This window comes from Apteryx mantelli, chromosome 1 (genome assembly GCF_036417845.1).
Source record: "Apteryx mantelli isolate bAptMan1 chromosome 1, bAptMan1.hap1, whole genome shotgun sequence".
NCBI classification, from domain to species: domain Eukaryota; kingdom Metazoa; phylum Chordata; class Aves; order Apterygiformes; family Apterygidae; genus Apteryx; species Apteryx mantelli.
In genome coordinates, this window is record NC_089978.1 from 197,796,296 (window position 1) to 197,820,961 (window position 24,666).

Sequence of the window (24,666 nt, forward strand, 5' to 3'; positions counted from 1 at the left end):
TAAAAATATATTGTATTACTTTTTTAATGAAAAAACAAAAAGTGACACAGAATTTGCTACATTCCCTTAGCAGGAGCATTTATACTGCAGACAAAATGGTCCAAGCAACACAGGTACATGCAGAAAGTTAGTCACTGCTCTAAAAATTATTTGGAATTTAAAAAGTTCATCAACAATATTTTACTTTTTAAATAAGGAGGTTATAAAATGTGAAATGCAGTTATATTGATTAGTCAGGATCAAACTATTTTACCCTCAGAAGTTTATTTTTATCTATGTAAATGATTCAGGTATTGGTGAAAAAGGACATTTCTTTAAAATCATTAGGGAAATCATATTAATCAATAATGCAGTTAACTTATCCTGCGAGTTATGCTTTTGTACCAGTAGGAATAGGCTTAGCTATCAAAAATTCATTTGTATTAGTCTGATCACCAATCCTATGCAAAAAGGATGTCATCGCTGGAATCTGAGCAAAGTATTTTTTTGCCTGGATATGCTTATGGTTTATTCTGTGAATAAATGCCGCTTCATAAGCCTGAAAGAAAATGCAAATTGCATTAAATACAATTAAAATAGCTAGCAATCTATATATTGCTTTATATTTTAGACAGTATAAATAGTGACCATTTAATGATTATGCCATATAATTTATTCATAAAAAATACATAAGAAAATAAAATATTTAGTAGTTCTATACTGCTACCTTATGGCCCAATACTAGAAACTACTGACCACTCCTTGTGAAATATTAACCACTTAAAAACAAAAATCTGGCATTTTTTACCCGTTCAAGATAAGATTCATTTGCACCTCTTCATATAAGATCATTTTTACTTATCTTTGAAAATTAAAAAGACAATGCTTAAATTTCAGCATTTGTAAGGTGATAAATACAGGAAATTTCCCTGATAATAACAGAGTGATTATTTATAAACAATCGCAGCAGCGAGCACTTTCCAGCATTTCAGTTAGCCTATGCTTTCCACAGTGATGTAATTTACTAAATTTCTAATTATTAGTAGTAACTCAGACTACCTTATAAATAAACAGAATATTTAGCTGAAAAAAATCCTTTGCTATCTCTATTGGCATTATTATTAGTAAGAACCACTATTAAAGAAAGCAGTTAAGAGGCCATTTTTTTAATTTCAATGAATGAAAGACAATGATCCAACTTATGACATTGCATTTTAATTTTGTCTCATTTTTTCTTATTTGATATTCACTTTTTGAAACCAAGCTTTGGTCATTACCAGTGAAGGTAGATGACTCCTTACTATAGGTGGCCTATTTTTTTGTAGAAAGAAATAAGCGAAAATAACTTAGGCTCTCAAGTAGGTTTGCATAGCTTATCTGTTGCTTTTCTGGCCTTTCATCTCCACTGAGGTATGCTAAAAGTACTGAAGCAGGACATGCATTGCTGTTAACCTTCAACTCCTCTCTGCCAATCATATAGAAGCTGTTGTAAAAAGCTGAATACTTCAGAAATCGTAATTTCAAATTTTGAAGGAAAATATTAGGAATGGGAAAAATAATTGTTCTTTTGGAGACTGTGTATAATGAGATACAGAGGGTATACCAGCTTAAAATATGTTTTAAATAAGAAGCATAAATACATAGTATTTTAGCATATGAAATTCAAGATTTAGTTTACTTGAATTCACAGATGAAGTTTGTTCACTTTTTGCTTTACATCATACTTGGATAATGTAAAAGAGCTGAAAAAATTCACACCCTTACGTAGTTTAAGTTTCATTATTTGGGAAGAATCCAATGATGGAAAAAGTTTAAAGCTAATCAGAAAATATTTCTAATTCAGTTAAGTAAAAATGATGAAAAAAAATTTACTAGAAGTTATCATTTATATTAAAAACACAAGTGTAAATTCTGGACCCATTCAAGTTAATGGCATCTCTTTGACTATGACATCCAAAGTTATTAAGTTAAGTCAGGTAAGTGCTTCACCAGATCCTTTGCCAGCCAGAGAAGTTCTTCCCGCCACAATGCCAGAAACAAATGTGTGCATGCACAGATGTGTCACTAGGATCACATTGCCTGAAGAGCTTTGTTGAGTGAAAGTGAGATGGAGGAGTCAGTAATGGAATTTCCAGCTTGAAATAGATTTTACCTTTTAAAAGGTAATGCTCACATAAATACAGTAAGTGTCTGCTTGAAAACAATCTGGGTGCACACAGAAAATACATCATGGATGTCAGAATTCCATTTATTTTTAGAATTCTGTGACTAATTTATTTTGTCCCCAAAGTGAACCTTTCATTGACAGAGTAATTCATTTTCTCTGTCTGTTTAGTTCTCACGTATTCTCTCAAGACTTCCAAAAAGATGGGTAATTACTGACAACAGAGATTGCATATGTAATACACACATATTCTGTTAGAAGTTGAATTAAGAACAGCCTGAACAAAAGGACACTACACAGCAATGACCTCAAGGCACTACTTAGATAACCTAGAGGAGAAAGGTTTAGTAATCCATTACTAATTGCAGCACAAATGCAGTTCACAGGACTCACGTGTGCCTTAAAAAACTAAATCTACCATATGATGTCCACTGGAGTGAGACATTTACTGGACTACCATGTCTAGGTAGAGGAGTTCTTTAACAAATTCTTCAGTTATTTCAACTTGGAACAGCACTTATGTTTCTACTGTCTAATTACAAATTATAAGATTACACCTTCACTTAAATGACATCCCTGTAAGAAAGTAAATTTAGACAAATTTTTTAATTACAAATGCTTAAACTCTAGACAAAGAGCTATATATAACCACTCTGTTATTTAATGTTAAATTTATACCAGTAAACTAAATGGGGACAGCATATGTGCAAGATCAAAGACATACAACTGTCACATAATTTATGGCTAATCCTTGGTATGTTTTTTATTCGGGGTATCTACTTCTGAGAACAGTTGAGGGAACAGCATAGGCATGGGACTGTCCTCAGTAAGCAGCAGAGGCCACTTACAGATGAGTAACAGATGAGGCCACTTAGCTTTTTGCATTTCAGGAGAAAGAATCAGGGCAAGACAGAGTTTAGGAACATGCATGTGAGTTGTACTGTGCCAGCTGTCCTCTGGATTAGTGTTTGTTTTATTTAATTGTGCAGATGCAATCTTTAAAGGGTCACAATAGGCCAATCTAAACATGGATGGGTGTAAGGAATCTAATCTGGCCAAATATCATCAGTCACAGGATTCATTTAAAATATAATATAAATATTTAAAAAAATTAAAAACATAAAAATTTACCTCCTGAAGGCTGCACAGCTTAAGATGTGCATCTGCCTCATCTTTAGTGAGGAGAATAGTGTTCCATGGAGACCACTCATGGCGCTTATCCCATCTGACCATAACCAAATCATAGAGGTCATCACAGGCACTAAGAGCTGACTGACAACCCCATATATTCTCAACCATGTACTGCAGATCTTGTTGCTGAAATTGAAAACAGTGTTGAGAAAGAAGCATGTTTAATTCTACAGGAAAGTCTTGTAACCACGTAAGCATCCAAAAAAAACCTTTGAGTGAAAAATTGTTCTATGTGTATGCCATATAATCACTTGGTTAAAGAATGTCTAGATATATAGCACGGTTTCCTTTAGTGTGGTGTTGCACTTATACATTCATTTTCATGTTATTCAATAAATGAGTTATTACTATGTGCTAAAGTACCTGAAGTTTATGTGTAGTCAGAATAATTTGGTCTGGAAAACATGGGAGATTAGGACAACAAAACCACCAAACTGTGACTGACTCTAAATCACTGCCTGCTTTGCTTTCCTCCTTTCCCTCTGCCTACAAAGAGTTTATTGTGTACATGATACTGTTACACATTTTACCAAATGAAATTATAACATCAGGTAGCTATGATACAAGATAAACAAACAAAAAATAGTGGAAGATCTGTTTGTAAAGGTTCTCTAGTGCAGAAAGGCCTTTAAATGTATTTTCCACATGTGTTTAAGGTTAATCTACAATAATCTTAATTTGTTTAATTTACTATTACCCATCTGAAATCACTACTAATTCTCAATAAAAAACAGCCTCTTGAAAGGAAAAAAATATTTTGAGTCATGAGTTACCACAGCAAGCTTTTCTGTCATCCTCCATTAACTCTTCTCTGTATTAGCCATGAAAAAATTATTAGAGGATTTTATCTATAGGAGACTCTGCAACAACAGACTTCTAAATAGGTTTTCCTCCGAGCTGGCCATCTGAAGTAGGCTCATTCTTCTAAAAAGAAATCTTGACTTATGAAATTAAATAATGGTATTTACTTGTTACATAGTGAATTCCTGACAAAGGTTTAATGAAGGTATACTAACTTTTGATGAAATGTGACCTCATGTATTCTCACCCATCTTGCTTCCAAAAGCCAGAAGCACATTTAAATTCTTGCTAGAGAAAAAAGAAAAATAAAAGCTATTCTCCTGCTTTCAGCATGCTGGGCTTAGAACCTCCGTGGGTAATAAATCTGTGCCTACTAATCCCAGGAATGAGTTCTTGTACCTTTTAGCCAATCTCTCTTCTTATGAAGAACATACACAAAATAAAAGAAAAATTATAGCCAAAGCCACTAGTTTTCTTTACTAACAATGTTCTTTCAGACAGTACCTGAACTAAGTAAACAATTTGAGCGTCATCCTGATAATCAGCTTCAGACTCTCTGAGATTTTTTAGTATAAGTCTGTACTTCAAAAACGCTTCTCGCTGCCGAGCCTCATTATCGATCTCAGAACATAAACGACATCTGCCAATGGTGCGTGAATTAGCAGGAACAGAGAACTCAGTAGATGGCAAGTAATTTTTGCAGCTACGACAGAAGTTAACATTTTTATAAAGCTTTAAGGGATCTGGTGGAACCTAAAAGGTTTTAAAAAAAGCCAAGGTCAGTTTATCAGCATATCTGGCTATTACTAGTGTGTAACCCTAAGAGTATCAGGAATACATTTTACATATATTTTTCCAAATAGTCTAATATTTAAAAGTTAGCAATATTCATTTTAAAATACCCAATAGTTTTGTTTTTTTTTTTAAATAAAAGACCAAAAGCTATTCTATCTTCTTATTGTACTTGTTAAAAACAGTCACACAAATCAGTTCCTTCATTCTTGAACTATATAAAGACCTCAAACATTACAGTCCAATGCTGTTGCTGGCACTTTTATGTATGAAGATAATCATCCACTTTGGAAAGATAACAATATAGAGAAAACAAAGTAATTTTTCAGCATTTAATTTTTCATTTAGAATCTGTCCTTTATATCAAAAATGAAACACTGAGATTATGAGCATATTGATATTTTGGCATAAGAATATAAAAACAGCAGAGCTATTTGTCAAAAAAAAAAAAAAAAGAGGGGAAGGTAATAATCTAAAGCTGCTAACAACCTCCTCACCCTCCCCTTGCTTCATGGGGTCTGCGAGGAATACAATACAGCCCATGAGGAAGGCCCATGTCCGTTATCGGTGAGTTTGAACAGTCTGACAATTCAGCCATCCATTGCGGTCATTTGCTCTTTCTGAAAGTGCCCTGGGGCTTGTGTCCCCTTGCTGTCTGTCAATGAACTGCCATCTTTTTTTAATTTTTCATCAGTACAGCTGGTTTGTAGAAGGTTACAGGGTTCAAATATACATAGATGCAATTCAACCTTGAATTTAAAGTGCAGTCAACCAATACTGCAGAAGACAAAGTCTCTGTTAATGACTCATCTAGGTCAGACTGTACCTAAACCTAGGTAATATGAAATAACTGTTAGTTGGTTCCAAATCCCACTCTCATTTACTAGGCCTCTATTCCTGAGATGCCATCAAACACAGTAGGAGGAATCCTCTGCTGATCAATGCAGAATACATAATGCTGCCTAAAGCAGCCATAGTGAATTGTATTTTTCATGTAATTTGTAGTCAGACAAGGAAAATATATAATTTAAGACAGTTGTCCACTACGATCTCCAATTCCTGCCCATATCTGCTTTTCATGAAGTAGCAATGGGCCGCACAATAGAAGCTTGTGACAACACCACCTGCTTAGGTGCAAGTTCACTACGTATCACAGACAATGGCAATGTGCCTCCTCTTTGGACTCATGGGACGCTGCCCCCCCTTCCAGTGGGGAAGAACAAAAGTGTTGTTTTTTTGATTATATCACTTTCATTAGATCTCTCTATTGGCTCCTCTCTTGCAGTTTACTGTTACCACCCTGTAAGCCCTACCTATTTACAATTCTCAAATTTGCTATTTCATACCTACAGTTCTTGGGCTCTTAGTACTACCACAGAGTACAGACATTTGTCAGGTTCTTATAACCATGCCTGTGCCCCATGCTCCCTATACAAGTAGGTATCTGTGCGAGAACTGTGTTCTTTCAACATTTTACTTCTTGAGGAACACCTCCCACAATTCTACAGTAAAAGCTTCTAGGAAGTAAAATTAAAAATCATTAATTGTTTCCCATTGCCCTTCTCTGTCTTTAGTTTGCTGGCCCCTCTGTCAGACTGCATAACAAGAATAATACCTTAAGTATTCTAGCAATTTCAGGGTTGAGGTTTGGAGTTTTAATATACTGTAGAAATAATGTACAAATTCGTTTCCTCAGTCCTTCCAAGTTGCATTCTTTCACGTCTCTCAACATAAGATCGACTTCCCTGTCAATTAATTCCACTATCTCCTGTGTTAATTTACATTCATGTTCCTAAAAGAAAGCAAAGAAAGAGAGAGAAAAAGTACACCAATAAGAATTCATACTAAAAAAAAAAAAAAATTCTAACACAGATACAAAAAAACCCATGGATTTTATGCCATTCACCTTTCATACCTCTGTATGTTCACAAACAAAAAAAAAACCCAAAGCACACAAACAAAAAGACCCCTTAGTGTCTTAGAAATTTTATATTTCATGTCCAAAACAGGACAATTTTAGACTTCTACAGAAATTTCATATGTGGCTATTCTATCTAGTCTAATAAAACCAAGATCTTATTACCTTAAGAATTGATACATTTTTCTAAACAGTTCCACTCCTCTTGGAGAAGCAATATTAAAAATCTAAGGAACTGGATTTTACCAATGATTTTCCTGTCATCAGATTGCAAATGTGTCATTTAATGCTTCCATTTAAAAAGACCTACTTAATGTTCATTTTTTTAACTTTAAAAACAAAAATCACCATAGAAAAGTAAACAAAAAACAAGCCAGATAACTTCCAAGAAAACAACCTCCAAGAAAACTAACATAAAGAGCTAAAAAAAATGAAAATGCTTACAAATTCTGCTTTCAGGAGGCAGGACTATGGCTGTCAAAAGTGTGAGAAACTGTAAATCTGGAGGCACTAAAGAAGGTTGAGCATCTGAGATGAGACACAGGGCACATGCAAAATTTTCAGCCTCCAATAGCTCCAGAATAATCTCCCTAAGAAGCTTCAATTGGGTATGCAATAGGAGGTGTAATGTATATACATAGTAGGTAGTTTAAAAAAAAAAATCACAACAGGCATGGGGGACTTGATGAGTTTGCTCGGGAACGAATAACTTCAATATTTCAAATGCTTAAAGAGAGATTCTCCAGAGACAGATGATGACAGGTGAATGACAATGAGTTCAATGTTTCTTTACCTAAAATAGAATACTAATTTACAGAAATTCCAGAATTTGCTCACTACAATAATATTGACTCATATCAAGATGGACAGAAGTTCATTAACCAGGAACATTCCCATTATTGTACTGACTTTAGACTGAATTACCAAAGTATTACCAAAATCAACAGCCAGGTATTCATGTGTTTCAATAAGACCAGGAAGCAGCATTCTATTTGATTTTGATGCCAGCAGCATCCAGCAAGTACTTTAAATCTCATCATATCCTTATTTTTGTACATGAATAAAAAACAAAAACAAAACATTAGAAGATACGCTGCCAGCTGCTATTTCATAGGAATACTGGCAGCAGCAGTAGGGGTAGGGGAGTGGTGGTTGGGGGAGAAGGCATCAGTACTTGGCAGCTGTAACAGTGACAAAACAAACCAATAAGGTTCTAAAAAGACATTCTAGAGTTGAGAAAAATAACAAAAAGTATAACAGCCATTAAAATCTCTGTCATAGTTTTTATCAAGTTGTAATAAATATTAAACTAAACTTTATACTGAAATTATCATATATTAACACACAAAAAGGTTAAAACAATGGAGTTATAACACAACTTGAAGAAAAATCAGTGCACATCACATGAAGTGCAACATGAATTTAGACCATATCTGGCATGTAACAGCTACTCTCTCATGCCAGCTGGTACACAAGGCTTTCTCTCTCTTGCTGCCAATTGATCATTCTGGCACCTGTTTGCCAGGAGAAGCACTGCTTATGTGTCAACATAATTAAGTGACTGTATCTCTGGGTATGGAAAGTACAGCTTCAAGCTAAACAAACAGAAAAATAAAGCATACCTTCACTGTACATCTGAGTGTTAACAGCACATCTATTCTCTCATCTTTTGGGATGTCATTCATGCTAATGCTGCGGTAGATTTCAAGTAGTTCTCTGGCACGGAGTGTGTACTGTGTATCCACTTCAGTGATTTTTCCATCAAATGCTTTCCAACTCTTAGGCTTTGCACACTTCAGAAATAATTTGTATCACTCTTAGCTATTATGATCTGATCACCAGCTGAACAAGTGCATTATGTTACATCAAGTTTCACCAGAGCAAACAAGGACTTAACTTTACTGTTTGGCTAATATGAAAAGCTAATTCTACTTTTGATATTTCTACAGTACCTCTTCTACCAGAGCAAGTATTATATTGCACAATTTATTTAAAATATCAAGTCATGAAAATTTTGGCTTATGGCATATTAAAAATAAATAATATTCTCCTACAGGGATATGCTCTACTTTAAAATGAGCTGAGTGACAGTGATATTAGAGTACATTTGCTCAGTATTTCATCTTGGAGTTATTAATCAGTCTAAACTATCTCTAAACTCAATGGGACGACTGGCTTTGTAAAGGTTGCAAACTTAAGCCCTCAAAGCCTATGGTGGTATGAAACATCTTCACGGAGCTGTTCTATTTGAAATATATTAGCTATACAGATGGAAAAAATGCATAAACTTAGTTAAAGCTGACTAAGGCACGGTACGAGTCTACAGCTTATCTGACACTTCAGCTAGTTCCTTGTTTGCAAGCTTACTACACAGCACATGCCTACTACCTCACTTCTCTCTTTGCACATCATTAACTTCTATACACAGTGAGATGTTGTCTGGTGTCAGCTGCACTACTCAGTTTGAAAAGTCCAATCATCCTTTAATACAAATGCCCATAAGCAGTCCTAGAACTGGAATTCCAGTTCCTCTTTCTAGAGGATTGGTTTTGGTTGCAAACCATATGGTTGCATAGGGGCCTAACTCACAGTGGAGATAGCTACCTATATCCAACAAAAGATGGTATTCAAAAACCGTCTCCCAGTCATTACCTAACCACTCCCTCTCCTTATTCACGTGATCTCACAGCTATTTTAAACCTCATTTTGTGTGTTTAATTATCCTCTTTCACTGTTTTTGAAACTTAGGTGTTTACAAAGGCCTGTGAACTTTGCTTTGCAATCTCAGTGTCTAGAAGTTAAGCATAGCAACACTTCATGCAACATTCATATGCCTTTGTAGCTTTGGGGATCTAACCCTAGCATTGATGTGATCATTATCAGAATATGCAACACATTAGCTGCTGTGACCAAATACACAAGCTTCTTATATCACTAAATTCATTAAGATATTATGGTGACAGGTTGTAAAAATACCAAGAATATTAGATATTTAGAACAGATATAATTAGTCTATACTAAAGAAAAAAATGCAGAAATCTCTATTTTAAGAAATGTATTATAAAACCAGGTATGCAAAAGACAGACAAAACAATTAGAAAGAGGTTTTAATGCTGAATATCTGACATTTATACAATAAATATTAATTATTACATTATCAATGAGGGTAGAACTATAATTAAATGAGATACGTTTATTAGAGGTCAGAGTCCAGACCCAAAAGTGAAAATGAAATGCAATAGTAAATGAGACATCTGTAAAATTAAAACTTTTAATTCCTTAGTGAAATATTTGAAGTGAAACTTCTGCAAAACTAGAAAGAGACAATTTTCTCTCTGCCATAAGGAAGGATGCATTCTATTATTAGTCTTCATGACTTTGTTTCATTACATTTGTACAGTATTAGAAATCCTTTAAAAAAATTTAGGAGTTGTATCATTTGTACCTCCATCCTGCCCCCCTCCCCCCCCTTTTTTTTTTAAACAGTAGACAGGCAAAAAAATCATTCAGATTTTCACATTATGTTACAGCTTAAATTTCTTAACATTTCTAGAAGGTACTTATATTCATTACCTATATTTGATCCTCCTCAAAAAAATCATCTATTGAAAGACTGAAAGGTCATTTGCTCATGTTAGAGAGTCAATGGGTAAAGTTTACTCCCTAGGAAATGATTATTAAAGCTAGCTTCCTTTGATAAATTTACATAACCCATATATAAGATATATAAGATAGCAGTCTTGATTTTACACACTGCAGAAAAGCTGTAACACATACTAATTATATTATGGTGATACTTAGCTTATTCAAATCATGGTATCATCCTCATCACCTCATCATAAGTAGATATTACAGGAAGAAAAAAAATGCAGCACTCTACCGAAAAAAATATAGAAGTTTTATCAATATAAAAAATGAAGTTTTCCAGTATTTCAGAATGAATCTCAAACTCTCTGATTTCAGGACTATTTTCATGTATTTAAGATCTATGCGAGAAATTTAAACCTCCAGATTTTTTTCCCCAGCTCTTTCCTGCTTTTTAGTCGGCTGGCAGTGGTGTGGAATTTACAATAATCCTGTTATCTGTATTGCTCCAGAGACCAAGAGTACCGTAATTGCACTCTGTCACCAGCACAAGAAAGCAGAAAAAAAGCACCAGAGGAAACACAAGAGCATGGACACAGAGGAAAGAAAGGTAAGAAAAGAAGAAAAAAATCCATAGGATGGGTGCAGAAATAGCACAGAGCATGAAAGCTATGAACTCTTGAGCAATAGTTAATAATTGCACAGGAATTTCTTTAAAAGAAAATCTGTTGGCTGTTTACATAAGAATATAATCAAGTTGTTTCCCCTTTAAAATATGAAGGCAGAAGAACAAGCTCAGCATAAAAAGCTTAGAATATAATGCATGTATGATCAGTATCAACCATTCTAAGACACGCATGGGTACATATTCCAAGTTGGAAAGAAGGGAATTAAAGTTTAAAATATAAATAAATAATTAGTAAGTGCTCCAGAAATATGCCATGCTGTTGGGAAAGAGACAGCATCTCATGTTTCCCATGTATCTAGGAATCTCCAGCCATCAGTTACCATTAGGATTTCTGGTACTGAGGAACATTTTGCTTCCGATTCCTGGACTCAAGAAAACTGTACAACTCCTGAGAATATATACTGGAAGTAATCTATATCAGGCAATATTGAAAAGGATATTGAAATTCCTTTAAAGAAAAAATAAAGATAGAAATGCATTCAAGAGAAATATATTTGATTTAGACAGTTCTAAGCTTCTATAAACTGCTGGGGAAGAAATGGTATATCTCAAAAAACACCTTTTCCTTTTTCTATTCTGATGGAATAGGTGTTAAAAAGCAGAAGCAAACATTTAGCATAGGAGTGATTCATGGTTTTGATATCATTCCTCAATATTTAGTTTCCTCGTTTTTTACGCTCTTGAAAGCGGTAACATAGAATACAATCACATTATGATAATAAACTCAGAAACAGTTCCATCAGCATTTCAGATCAAGTAATTTGTTTGTAATGAAGAAAGGTCATAGATTTTAATCAAATCAGTTTTTTGCTGAGCAGTTCCCATATGTCAATATTAAAAAGAATGAACAATAAAAATATTTCTGTTGGACAAAAAATTGTCATTTTTACTTTATATCATTAAATATTCTAAATTAAAAAATTCAAACATTCAAAATTTCTTTTCACAGATGGATGCAATCAGATGCAACTGGCTATCCAAGTGAATGCATTGCTGGGATGCTGTTTCTATTTAAAAGGACTTTTCTGTATTTTACATTAAAGTCATTTAATAAAAACTAGAAATCATCTTATGAACAGAGATGCAGAATCCAGAATGCTTCCTTCCTTGGGGATCTTCCCCCTAGTGCTCTCTTGATGAACAAGAAGATAAGAGACACAATCTCCAATCACAGCAGAGTCAGGTTGCCCCAGCTAACAAACCCTGTGAAAATACAGGTTAACTAGATTGCACAAATGCAATTGAAAACATGCTTCTTATGGTTGCCCTGCTAGATGTGGATTCAGATCTCAGAAAAGACTGCCATTAACTGAAATGGGTGAGAAATTCACTTTTTTCTGCTGATGACTACTGGCAACTTTTTTAAGACTTAATTCTACAGTTGAGACAACAAAGAATTTTTTTAATTTTAATATTGAAACGTACATAACATCACAGCAAAGAATTAAGCGTACCTATGTTCCGTACCCTATACTCACTTAAACCAAATTCCAAAGAACACTATTTAGAATACCTCCGACTAATTTTATGAGTGTACCACAGCAATGAAGAGCTGCCAGACTGCTTGCCAATTATTTGCACTTTTGTTTCTTTCTCCCAGCTGTGGAAACTAAGGAGTTTTTTAGATGTTTCACTTTTAAGCTTAAATGTGGTTCTAAATCATCTTTATATAAATGTATTCTCATCTTTGTTTTTATAGATGAAAGGCTGAAGTACACTTCATCCCCCAAATCATACAAGAATAAAGTTTCAGGCTAAAATTCCAGCCCAATTGAAACCAGTCAATTTATTTCCTTTGTTTTATAAGGTAAAATTCAGTCAATGCCCTCTTGACTTTCTATCCTGTACATGAACACAGAATACACACTTCTTTTTAAGACACATATGACGATCTATGACTTAAAGCCTATGCTGAACAGGGGAATAAATGATGAATCTAGTTCCTATATGATAACATTTTGTGGAGAAGAAAAGAAAATAATCTATTCTTCAGGGCTAAAATTTAATTTTATGAGCATTTAAAGGCCCGCTTAAGTGTTTGCATCAAAAGTTAAAATGTGATAGCAAACTTTTCAGTATATAGAGCAATGAATAGAACACATCCAAAGGGAAGATCACTTAGTCATTAGTTTTGATTAGTGAAACTGGTTATTTTTGAAAGAGAAGCTAATTGGCAGCTTTTTAAAGTTTAAAAAAATAGATTAGGAATGAACATTGTTAAAGTTTCCTGCATGGATTCCTACATCATTATAATTCACACAATACAAAATGTGTAATGGTAAGTATTATCGTGATGCTTTATAACCCCAAATTAGCAATCAGGAATTCTGTAGGAATTTAAGAGTTCTGTTAGAATGTGACCCTTTAATGCTGACAACAGTGCCATCAATGTCTTCTATGCACCATAGTTACATAACGCAAAATTATCCACTTGGTGCTAATTTTTATATTAGGTATACAGGTAGTTGCATCTATACTAAAACTCAGATGACAACCTTTATGATGCATTGTTCTTATCTTCCTTCAATAATCTGTCACAGAGATAGAAAATTCTCAGCTTGGGAAAAAAAAAAATCACTGAATTGTTTTGACATGAATAAAACCAAGAAAATTAAACTATAGATAAATTTTGCATTCACATGATTAACTGGTAAAGCTAAAATAGAGACTTTTGTCAGATACTTGGCAGATGTCTTTTATATTCCCGTACTTTGGTATTATTTATGTTCAGCCTAAAATTACTTCACTGACCTTATCCAGAAAGCGCAGTACTGCTTTTTGTCGATTCTCCTCATCTGCATCTAGTTTGTATCTCCCAACAGAAGCAATCAGTCGTGCCTCTTGTTCTAGAAGTCCACAAAGGGCTGCCTTTCTTTCGGTTCCAGTAAGAGTTCTGTTAATCTGTTCAATCTCCTCCTGCCTCCATACTATAGATACAAATATTTTTGGTATTTTTATCAAGAAGGTGTTTTCAAGTGAAATTTCTACTTTCATATTTAAGAAGTAACATATTTAATTTTCTATATTAATTAAAAGCCAGCTTGCATGTTAGGGTATTGTTATGCATATTCTCAAGACACACAAAATGGCACAGAAATTAAATTTGTAATATACAGATAGTCTGTGAGCGAGTGTGTGTTTGTGTCCATCAAACTGTCAATTCATGCTGCAACCTCAGAGATCATTTATGAGGAAAAGACGAACTCTGTATGTGAGATGGAAGAGTTTAGTTCTTGGAGATGTGTGATGAAATGATTTCTTCATGATTTTGCATCAGAAACAGCTGTTTGAACTTTAAACAGTTCTAAAGGGTATAAACAATTATGCTCTTAACGATAGCTAAAAATCTTCGCTAACAAAGATGCAAGAAAAGATATCACAAAGATCTTCTCATCTGATTAAGAACAGTATCTCACTGTGGTACCACAAGTATTCAGTGCTTAGAATACTACTGTTTTCCCCTGCATAAAGTAGTAAAATCTCAAGAAGCCTGAAGTCATCCAAAATTGAGATAAAACTTAGTCAAATTTAGACAGTCATTTTTAGCACTCAAGGTTATAAACCGAGTATTTCAGTGGTATCATCTTTTGGCATCTAAGACAGATGGCGTTCATGTGTGTTAACCATTAGACAGTCATCTTCACTCTCCCTTTCCTCTTCTACTACTGAGTCCTTCAAGTGAAAGGAAGTGACATGCAAACCATACAATAATAATGTCAGCAGCATGTGAATCAGCACATGCTGTTAAGAATCTGGCATTCTTGCTGTTAGAGTCAAATCACCAAACCATGGGTACTGTTGCACTTAAATATGTAAGCTACTTAATGTTAAAAACATACAGATGTTTTATTATTTATTTTGTACTACTCCTTTCTTGACTATAACTGATGATAAACAGTCTACATGCCCTTAAAGAAATCTGTTAGTAAAATCAAATTGTGTTTACTGAATAGTATTTTTCTTTGCTTACAATATTACAGTTCTTGTCTTTGAGAGGTCTGTTTCATTTCAAATGCATTTGGTGTGTTTTTTTCCTTAGGAGGGAGCAAGGAGGGGGGAGGAATTTTGTAAGATCCAAAACTTTCACATTCCTGAATCTTATCTCAAAGTGTCATTACTGTTTCTAAACAGTTACACAAAAATAAAGCACAGCGTAAAGAAAACAATCCAGTATGAAATGTACACTTCTGTAAAAATCTCTAATATTCTGTATCAGGAAAGAATGGGGCGGGGCGGGGGGGAGAGAGGGAAGAGAGGGTTAGAGGGCGAACATTTATTTTCTGGCTGTGGTTTCCTTATCTACAATACCTTATGTTTTCCATTTTAAAGTATTTCAGTTCATTTCCTTAAGGCTTTCCAAGCTTTGGCATTAATATGACTGCTGTCTGACAAGTTCTGAGTACCCCAAGATATTTTGAAATAAAACCAGTTTAGCAAACAATTGCACTGCATTGGACCAATTTACATGAAGCTTTATAGGCCTGAAGGGGGCAGCAATTTCAAAGGTAAAGTTAATAAATACATTAAGCAATTTTGTACTTACAGAAATGAAGAGCCTCTCAAACACAATTATCCTCAATATTCATCTACTGATTGACCATATATGTACAATCAGGTTAGAAATATTCCTCTTAGATTGTCTGTTTTACAGGCACACAGATTTTATTCATTATAATTTTTATTCCAGTTTTTATGAAGCATATAAATAAAATAGTTGATACTTTTAAAAATAAATAATGAATGTCTCTAGATGCAGACACATTGAATATATAGATACATCTCATTTACCCCATACAGTTAACAGGCAAGTTTTTCTACCAAAAGCAATTGCTTGTACTGGCTGACCCTGTAATAATATCCCCCTGTTGTGATCAGCAGCAATACCCTTCACAGCTCTCTAGAGGACAATAATCTCATTCTATTAGTGTCACAATGATTTAGCTTGTGTAGACTGTTGACACTATAAGAATGTAAAAGTAGTTTTCAGCTGCAGGTAGAAAAAAAATTAGTTCATAGAATCACTAAGCTCCATTATAACAAAGAGCATGACTGCAAATGTCCATATAGAGAAGCAATTAGTCAACTACAGCAAAGAAAAACAAAGACTGATATCAGATCATTATTTACAACAAAATGTGAAAAAGACATTTCAAATACTGGAGTTTGTTCTTTCACATCCTTTGAATTGGCACACACTTCTCAGGTTGACACCTAGATATTAAATTCCTGAACATGCAAAGGGTTTTGTTATTTGTGAATCCAACAGGATTTAACTAAGCAAAAGACACACTCACAAAACCACAAGTTTCAAATCTAAATATATCAGGAATATCAGGCTCATTCACAAGTTCAGCTCTGAGCTTTGTTGTTTCTACTGCAGATAAGACTCTTCACACAAAAAAACCCCACTGAATCATGCAGCTGATAGAATAATAATCAGAAAACAGTTTTCTAAACAAAACATTGGAAAAAAATCAGATTTCAAACAGTAGGACTTGCAATAAATGGAGAGGAAAAAATGGTGATCTGAATACTTTGGGTTTTGATTACCTAATCAGATATACGTGTAAAAGAGCTTGATTCTTAAGAGGTGAAAAGCTAGACATCTTTGGAAGAAAAAAAGAAAAAAACAGAAAAAAAAAAAAAAGAAAAAATGCAAACCCCATGAAGATACTGTTCCCAAAACTCAAAAGCTCAGGACCAATAAAAATGTTTAAATTTGTCATGAAGAAGAGCAATATTTTTAAGTCATTTATACTTTCAAACAATTGAAGTGATTTGTTCAAGGCCACACAGAAAATGTGAGAGAATTAAAAAATTAGGATATAACTTAGGAATTCCTGAATCATGATCCTAAGGCCTCTGAATAAGAAACTGTTGCCTCCACCACAGCACATGCCACCAAATTTATGGTCAGTTTACCATGGAAGAAACAGCTTTGACAGTCTATGCAATGAAGCAGGTGATCCATTCTGCCAACTGTGCAACTGGCACAGTAATCTCCAACAGAAGTATAGTAACAACTGACAAAGAGTTGTGCTTTAAACAAGCACTGCAGCCTTAGGTAGCATGCTCTGTTACAAGTCACAATGCAAGTACTTTGCTTAACGAAGACATTTTAAAAGAACTCTTGCAGTTTTATTATATGCTGGTATAAGTCCTTTGCTTTCTATTGGTTTTCATTTTTGTTTTTCCAAAAAGGATTACGCTGTTTTTTTGCTGTATTTGCAATGCCATTCCCCTGTAAGTTGTTATGCCAATTATCTGCAGTATTCACTTTACTTTGCCAGGAAAGGTTAAAGGTGCTTGTCTATATCAGACACATTTCACACCAGTAAGAGAAGTAAGTCTTTGAGGATGCCCTGTAGGACTGACAATGGTTTAGTGAACCATGAAATAAAGAAAACAGTAGAGAAAAAAAAAAAACAACAGTAGAAAGGACACAGACAAAAGTAAGAACCTAAGTTATCTTGTAAAATTCTGGGTAAGAATTTAATCCACTATAAAAATTGCATATATTAAGTTATGAATGATGGACCTTAACATTGAGTTCCTTATGGCATTATTTTCAACTACTTAAATGTGTCAGAGTTATTTTAATCTTATTACTCTACAAAAAAAAACAGGTCCTGCTCTTCTAACCAGCCTTAACATTAGAGATGAATGAAGAAAATAATAAAACTGCCAAATAGCACAACTATCAGCACCACTCTACAAGCTGATTATTTCCTAACAAGGCTTCTAGAAATATATGAACATTAAATGATTCTTTAAAAATGAAATTCCACTGTAAGTCAAAAACATTCAAGGAAGTAGCTACAGAACCATAAAAGCAGGAAAGCTTGTTTTAAACAAAATATACTGTTTAAAAAAAATATATTGCTGATTTGAGGGCACCTCTTTAAGAAAAACTTACATTCTAAAGCATGGTAAAGTAGCTCATAGTCTTCTTTTGTTTTAGGATTCAGTCTCCGCTTGTACTCTCTTCTTAGTTTTTCTTCTTTCTCTTTTTTTTTGTTTAACTCTTCTTGTTCCTCCCATTCCAGCCTTAAACTCTTTCTTTCCCTCAGGCTTTGTACTACATTTATAGCATGCCAGCGACGGAAATAGGTCTGTAATACTATTACCTACATGTGAAACAATACAGAAGAATCATCAATTTAGAACAAAACGTTCCACTATTTACACTATTTTTCTATCTAATTAACTACATTTTCTAACATTTGTTTTGTATTCAAACTTATTTTTATGTTACAAAAACAGTCATGTACCATCAGTCTAACCACTAGCATGCTTATTTCTTAGGTAACTGCAGGAGTGCACTCAGTGGGTACAGCGGAGAAACTAGATTCAAATTATCAAAATTGAAGTGTAAGCTGCAACACAAAATTCATTTTTCTTTTTCAAATCTCTTCTTAAAAACTGTCTTTTGCCATTTATTGTTTTTGTTCTTTTCCTGTCAGCTTTGTGGGCAGAGATCCTCATTTTACTACCAGTTTGCACACTGTCTAGCTCATGACTTGGTCTTCTAGAAGTTACAGCCGTACAAATTAAACTGTGTAATCACAAGTTGAAAGGGAATGTAGACACACACTTGCAAAATTTCTTCTAAATTTCTAAATAAAGATCAACACATATGCACGAGAAATCAACTGCATTTTGTTTGCAAACAAATAATGAACATGATACAAACAAGGCTGTTATGATAGCACTTAAAAAAAAAAAACAAAAAAACCCCACACACCTTCCAAAGCTGTGGCTATTAAAGACTAAGGAAATGTCCGTACTATACTAGGGAGAACAATGCTGAGGCCTAACCACAAGCCTAACCACCTGACCTGTGGTTCAGGTGCTGACTTAGTTGAAGTCAGTACCTGAACCACAAGCAGTTTAGAAAAATCGCAGTAATACAGTTATACTGTTTCTAGAGGTATCTTAACCTAACATTTCTCTTGAGTATGTCATCAGTTAATATTTCAATATGGAAGTACACTGTGCTGTGCAAATCCATCAATTTGGACCAACACCAAACCCATGTCTGTGTATTGTGCGCTACACCTTGACATAGATACATTGTAACAAATAAGTTTAGAATGCTATATATCAACAATCAAGACTTATCCCTGCATTTGTTCCTACAATGAAGAAATAAATACAGAAGACTTCGCAGTAGAGATGACATTAAAACCTGAAAGCAGATTCTGGTTTTACGAGGTCACAGTGAGTAGAAGAAGTATTTTGGAATGTGTTTGCAGAATGTTTGATTTTCAAGTGAAAACTAAAGAAAAAAAAATCACTGTGTAATGACATTTATAGCATTAATGATTTCAGTAAGTGGCACTAATGATCACACTAAAGCACCTACCTGTTCGGGTCCATTTGTACAAGATGCTTATTGCTGTCAGATGATGTTAACCAAGTAATTAAGAATATCTAGTTCTTACAGAAAGCTTTTAATCAAGAGATTTCAAAGCACCTTGCCAACTACATCAATACAATTATCCCGCTTCAACAGTTGAGGAAATCAATGCACAGCCAGCTAGATTCAAACTGCCTATTTTAAGCGTCCAAATTAAGAACTATAATATTTAAGAAGCAGGTGCCACATCTAACATGGTGATTGGGAGTACTTAAGTTACATGTGCAGTCACTGAATAGCAAGTTATCAAAGAGCAATTCAGAACAGAATGTCTAAATGGCAACCTCTGCACCCTGACTATACAGGGAGCCTGCATAAAGTGATTCAATGCCCCAGAAGACTCTCAATCAGAAAACCCACAAAGTGGGTTTGAACAGGCAGGTTCTACCTTAATACCAAAGCAGGTAGCCTGAATACCATCAAAAATGAATCAGTTTGCCAGATGTCACCTACCAGGCCTATTAAAAAAAAAAACTCGGAAGTTGAATCCAGGTCTCCTAAATGTTCATCTAATGCTCTCTATATATGAGGTCATTCATGGCACAAAGCATGTAGCTTTGGCCCTTCTAAAGACATCATGAGAATGCCATAGGAACAAGTTTATTTTAACCCCTAATGCTGTATATAGAAATTTAAGTTTAAATTCAGAATTCTTAATATTTAAGAAACTTACAAGTCTCAAATGTCACTAAAAACATTAATGTTGTAAATGAGCTGATATATGCCTCCTACAAATCGCAAAAAAAAGAAATGTGAAGATTAAACAGACATTTTAAACTTTAAGCAGGCTTTACAGATACAGTTTCAAACAGGTAAAAACTTACTGCTTCAAGTCTACGTTTATGATATTCATCCGCTGTAACATACTTTCCAGGTCTTATTAGTTTGTCAGTCATGTTTGACACATAAAGGCCAATTTTAGTCATCTGCGTGGATGTTGTATTTTTTGTTTGCTGGAGCTTATTTTTTTCAAAAACAGTCTGGAAAAAATGCATGTCAAATAATAATAAAACATACAGAGTTTTTTTTAATCATTACAATAAGTGGCAAAATTAACTACTTATAACAAAAATCACAAAGACTAATGATATTCATCCATTAAATACATTCAAGTGCATACTTATTTCTCATTTATTGCTTCATTCCTATTTGAAATAATTATGTTGACATTCTATTCAGTTTGGCAATAAATATTCTAAATGAAACACTATAAACAGATTACCTGTGTTTCCCTACAGAATATTTTGATGCCTTTGTCAGGTCGTTTTTTGGGTACTGTTTGTGAGCCTGCATTATGAAATTCCACTCCTGTTATCCTATGTTTAAATCCACCCAGAAATGGTTTACAATAGGTAGGTCTTTCTATTTTTACAGTTACATCTTGGAATGAATCAAAATCTGTTAAAATGGAAGTTACAAGATCAAAATATTATTTCTTTAAGTATCAAACTGAGATAATATACATTAATACACATTTTAAAACACCATTTACCTGTTTGTACTCTGACAGTTATTACACCAGGCATGTGGTATTCCTGTTGAATTGCTTTCCTAGAAAAATGTTCTGGATCAAGACATAACACCTCAGACTGGATAGCTTCAGGAGATTCTGCCCCAGTCTCTGTAAGATTTTCATTATCCTCAATCACACTTCCTTTGGGGGGGGGGGGGAAGCTAATTTCTGACGTTCTTGTCAAAACAAGTAAATAACAATTTCAAATTTGAGATGATTTTATTGAAACATTGCAACACAGTATAATCACAGATTTTTGAGCTGAAAAGAGTTTACACAAAAACTGACACATTATTATCACTTTCTTTAAAAAGTGATGTCTAATGTAATATTGTCACTAGATAAAGTCATTCATATTATATAAAACATAAAATGAATATATTCAATTATTGCATTTGCAAATAAAGAATTTTAAATCAAAGTTATTCATTTATACACTCAACATTTTTTGAAAATCTGACCTAAACCTGCTCCAGTCTAGACCTGATCTGATGGCCAAATACAAGCGTGCTCTTGTATGCAATACTCGACTCTGTGAGGCTTATTCAAAGACAACATTCTGAACCAAAAGAACCTGAAGCTTCAAAAGTTGCTTCTTTTTGACTCAGGGATAGGATGTTCATTTGACATCTATTCCTCTCCATGTGTGCATTTCCTATGAAGTGATCACTGACTACTCAAAATAAGAGCATCTGAATGCAAACCAGCTAAGAGTATAGTATGGACTAGACAATCAGCAGCTCCATAATATCAAGGGTCAGTCAGTGCCCCCACAGGCTTAACAGAATATGCTACCCCTCAGCTCCAAAGACCTAAGAAAGAGGCACTGATTTGAAAAGAGGAAGTAATGCAGGACACCCAAAACTGAGAGAAACAAATTGTAGGAAATACTGAAGTGTTTAAGAGATTGCAGGTAAAAGGCATGGAAAATAGAAAGGTGGCAGGTGAATTACAGGAGTAGCTAGAGATGTAAAATGGTAAAATGTTTGCTATGATCTAAATTGTTAGTAGCCCATGTACTCATATAAACTACGCACTGCTATTTTTAAAACACATGTAGAAAACACAGATGCATACTCATGTACATTTTCAGAAACAAGGATCCCTTTATAAAACGCCATTCTTAAGTCCATAAATTGCTTCCACAACTTAAGGTAAATATATTCCTCACCTTCTCAAGCACTTTTTTACATGACAATTTTAAAAGTCACTTAAGGTCAAAAATATGCAAACTTGAACTGAATTGTAGGGGGGAAGGTGTGCAAGAAGCCATAGTCAAGTTGAAGTAAAAAAAACTTTTTAAAGTAGTAATGTTCAGTGTTCAACAAATTCTTTACCTGTTACTGTGGTACTTGCTGTATCGTCTGACAGCGCTAAGTTTTGAGATGTTTGTTGCTCCTTTTCTAAATTTCTTAATTTGGGTAAAGTAGTGTACTTTATAACAGGAGATGCATTATCAGATGATGTGATGCTCGAGGCATCTGGCTCAAATTCATCTTGCTCAATATTCTCTATCAGTTCTTCTCGATTATCTAGTCCTTCTGCAGGCAGTTCCCACTGCACTACACTTGGCTGCTCCTGTTCCTCCAGATCTGGCTGCTCCAGAGCAGACTGCTGCTCACATTTCTCATTTGATTGCATTGTGTCTGTAGCTTTTTCTGAAAGCAAAGGTTTCTCCGCTGGGTCCACATCATTAGTGTCTCCAAATTCTTTTATTTGGGGGAATGCAGCTGGCTGGTCTGTATCTGATGTTTCAGTTTTATCTACTTTGCTGCAACTATCTGATGTATCTTCCATTTCCTAAATTACAGGTTGTACATTTCTAAACTTTCTGCAAGAATAAGCACAGTATCTATTTAAAAATGCATGCAAGTACATCTTTACTCCCAAGCATATGCATCACAATCTCCAGAAACACTTTTTCTAGATCAGTTCCCAAACAGTCTATTTAGAATAGCTTGAGGTCTTACTTTCCACCAAATGCACAACACTTAACGACACCTTTTCACCAGTCTTTAGCAAGCATAACTGCCCATGGCACAGCCAACAGGTAGTCAGCATAATACATGTGTGCGTGCGTGGGTATAAATTTACCGAGCAATCACTTCATATTTTCTGCTCTGCAACTGAAATGATGTGGGCTGAATCTAAATCTCATATTCGTAACAAAATAGAAAAAAAGAAGAACCTCATAATACGAGGCACAGCTAAGGCAAACAAGCTGTCTCCTACAGAGATAGCCCATTCAACGAGGCTTCGAGTCTCAGCTGTAAAAGCAGCTTTCTGTCACAAGTCGCGTGGATAGGTAATACCAGCGGCTGGGTTCGCGGGGATAGCGGAGGCCGCTCCACCATTAACCGCCGGCTTCCCCCCGCCGCCCTTCCCACTTAACACGGCGGCACGCAAGCCACTCCGCAGCCCGCCCCCGCCACGCTCCGCGGGGACCCGCGTGGGAGGCCGAAGGCGCTGTCGGGAGAGCGCCCGCGGGGGCCTCGCCCAGGCGACACGCAGTGGGGCAGACGCCTGCTCCGGGCGGCGGCGACTGCGGCGCCAGCGGCCCCGCCGCGCCCGGGCCGGGCCGCGAAGCGGCGCGTGACGCGCCCCGCGCCGCGCCCCTCCGGCACGTGGCGGGCAGCGGTAACTGCCGCCGTCAGGCTCGCTTTCCCGGCATGCCGCGCGCCGCCCCGCGCCGCGGGCCCACGGCGTACCGGGCGCCGGAAGGGCCCGGCCGTGATCGGCGAACGGCCGCGGCTCCCGCTCACCGCCCCTCGGCACGCCCGCCCGCCTCCGCTGCTTTCCGGCCAGGGCGCTCGCCGGGCCTCCCCTCCTGGGCGACTCTCCGGAGCGGCCGCTCCCCGCATCGGCGGCGGTAGCTATAGCAACCCGGGACGTCGCAGCGTCTCGTGGAGCCCGCGGCAGCCGGGGCGGGCGGAGCGGCGCGCGCACGCGCACTGAGGGGCCGAGCCGCCACCGGGCGCGCAGCCCTCAGCGCCGCCGCCGCCGCCTGCCCGCCCGCCCTGGCGGAGAGGCGGAGCACGGGGCGGGACCTGCAGGGCTTCGCCTCGCCCTTCCAGGGGGTCCAGAGCGTCACAGCAAGGAGGTCGCGGAGCGCCGGGCCTGTGCGGGACTGTGCTGTTACCTCCGCTACTGACCTACCCGTTTGGGTTAACGTTACTGTTGGAGCCAGCGCTGTCTCATTCCGCTGTCCCTGACACCTTGCATTTCCTGTGTTATAATTTACAGGAAGGTGAAAACGAACTCTTACCAAGCTACAGTGGCATTGATGTACTAATAAGAAAATACTGTGTGTTTTTTTCCATGGAGTGCAGTAAGTATGTTATACTGCAGATACTAGCTGAAAATGCACCTGCAATTTCAATACCTGTGACTGTTTACTGGATATTATGAAGAGTATGCTTTCAAGTTTTGAAGGAATGATGATATCCCTTGCTGTAAAAACCATCATCCTCTAGCTGTGTATCACAACTTACTAAGCATAACTAAGTGCTGTGTTTGGTGTAATGCAGTGTTACACTGCCCTACAAAGTCTACAGAGCTGGTGTGTGGATTGAGATGGTTGAGCAGAAATAATACTTTTACCAGAATTAAAAAGATA

The 24,666-nt window shown here is 36.0% G+C and overlaps 1 protein-coding gene across 1 annotated transcript; it reads right to left on the reverse strand.

The window, feature by feature from the left end:
* Positions 1-8: 8 nt before the first annotated feature.
* Positions 9-24,666, reverse strand: IQUB (IQ motif and ubiquitin domain containing). Its single transcript, XM_067315416.1, has 12 exons — positions 23,759-24,666; positions 22,388-22,881; positions 21,030-21,158; positions 20,760-20,935; positions 20,362-20,517; positions 18,035-18,245; positions 13,870-14,045; positions 8,468-8,638; positions 6,543-6,719; positions 4,640-4,888; positions 3,275-3,460; positions 9-538 (listed from the first exon to the last, which is right to left on the reverse strand). The coding sequence occupies exons 2-12, from the start codon at positions 22,845-22,847 to the stop codon at positions 371-373; spliced, it is 2,259 nt and encodes a 752-aa protein (XP_067171517.1). The 5' UTR covers positions 22,848-22,881; positions 23,759-24,666; the 3' UTR covers positions 9-370.

Bases quoted from the DNA above. Each gene is read 5' to 3' on its own strand.
- IQUB (XM_067315416.1), bottom strand. From the start codon at position 22,847: ATGGAAGATACATCAGATAGTTGCAGCAAAGTAGATAAAACTGAAACA. The intron at 18,246-20,361 runs GTAAGTTTTTAC...TTTCACATGTAG, and splicing joins ATAAACGTAGACTTGAAGCA to GTAATAGTATTACAGACCTA. The intron at 6,720-8,467 runs GTATGCTTTATT...GCTTTCTTTTAG, and splicing joins CACTCAGATGTACAGTGAAG to GAACATGAATGTAAATTAAC.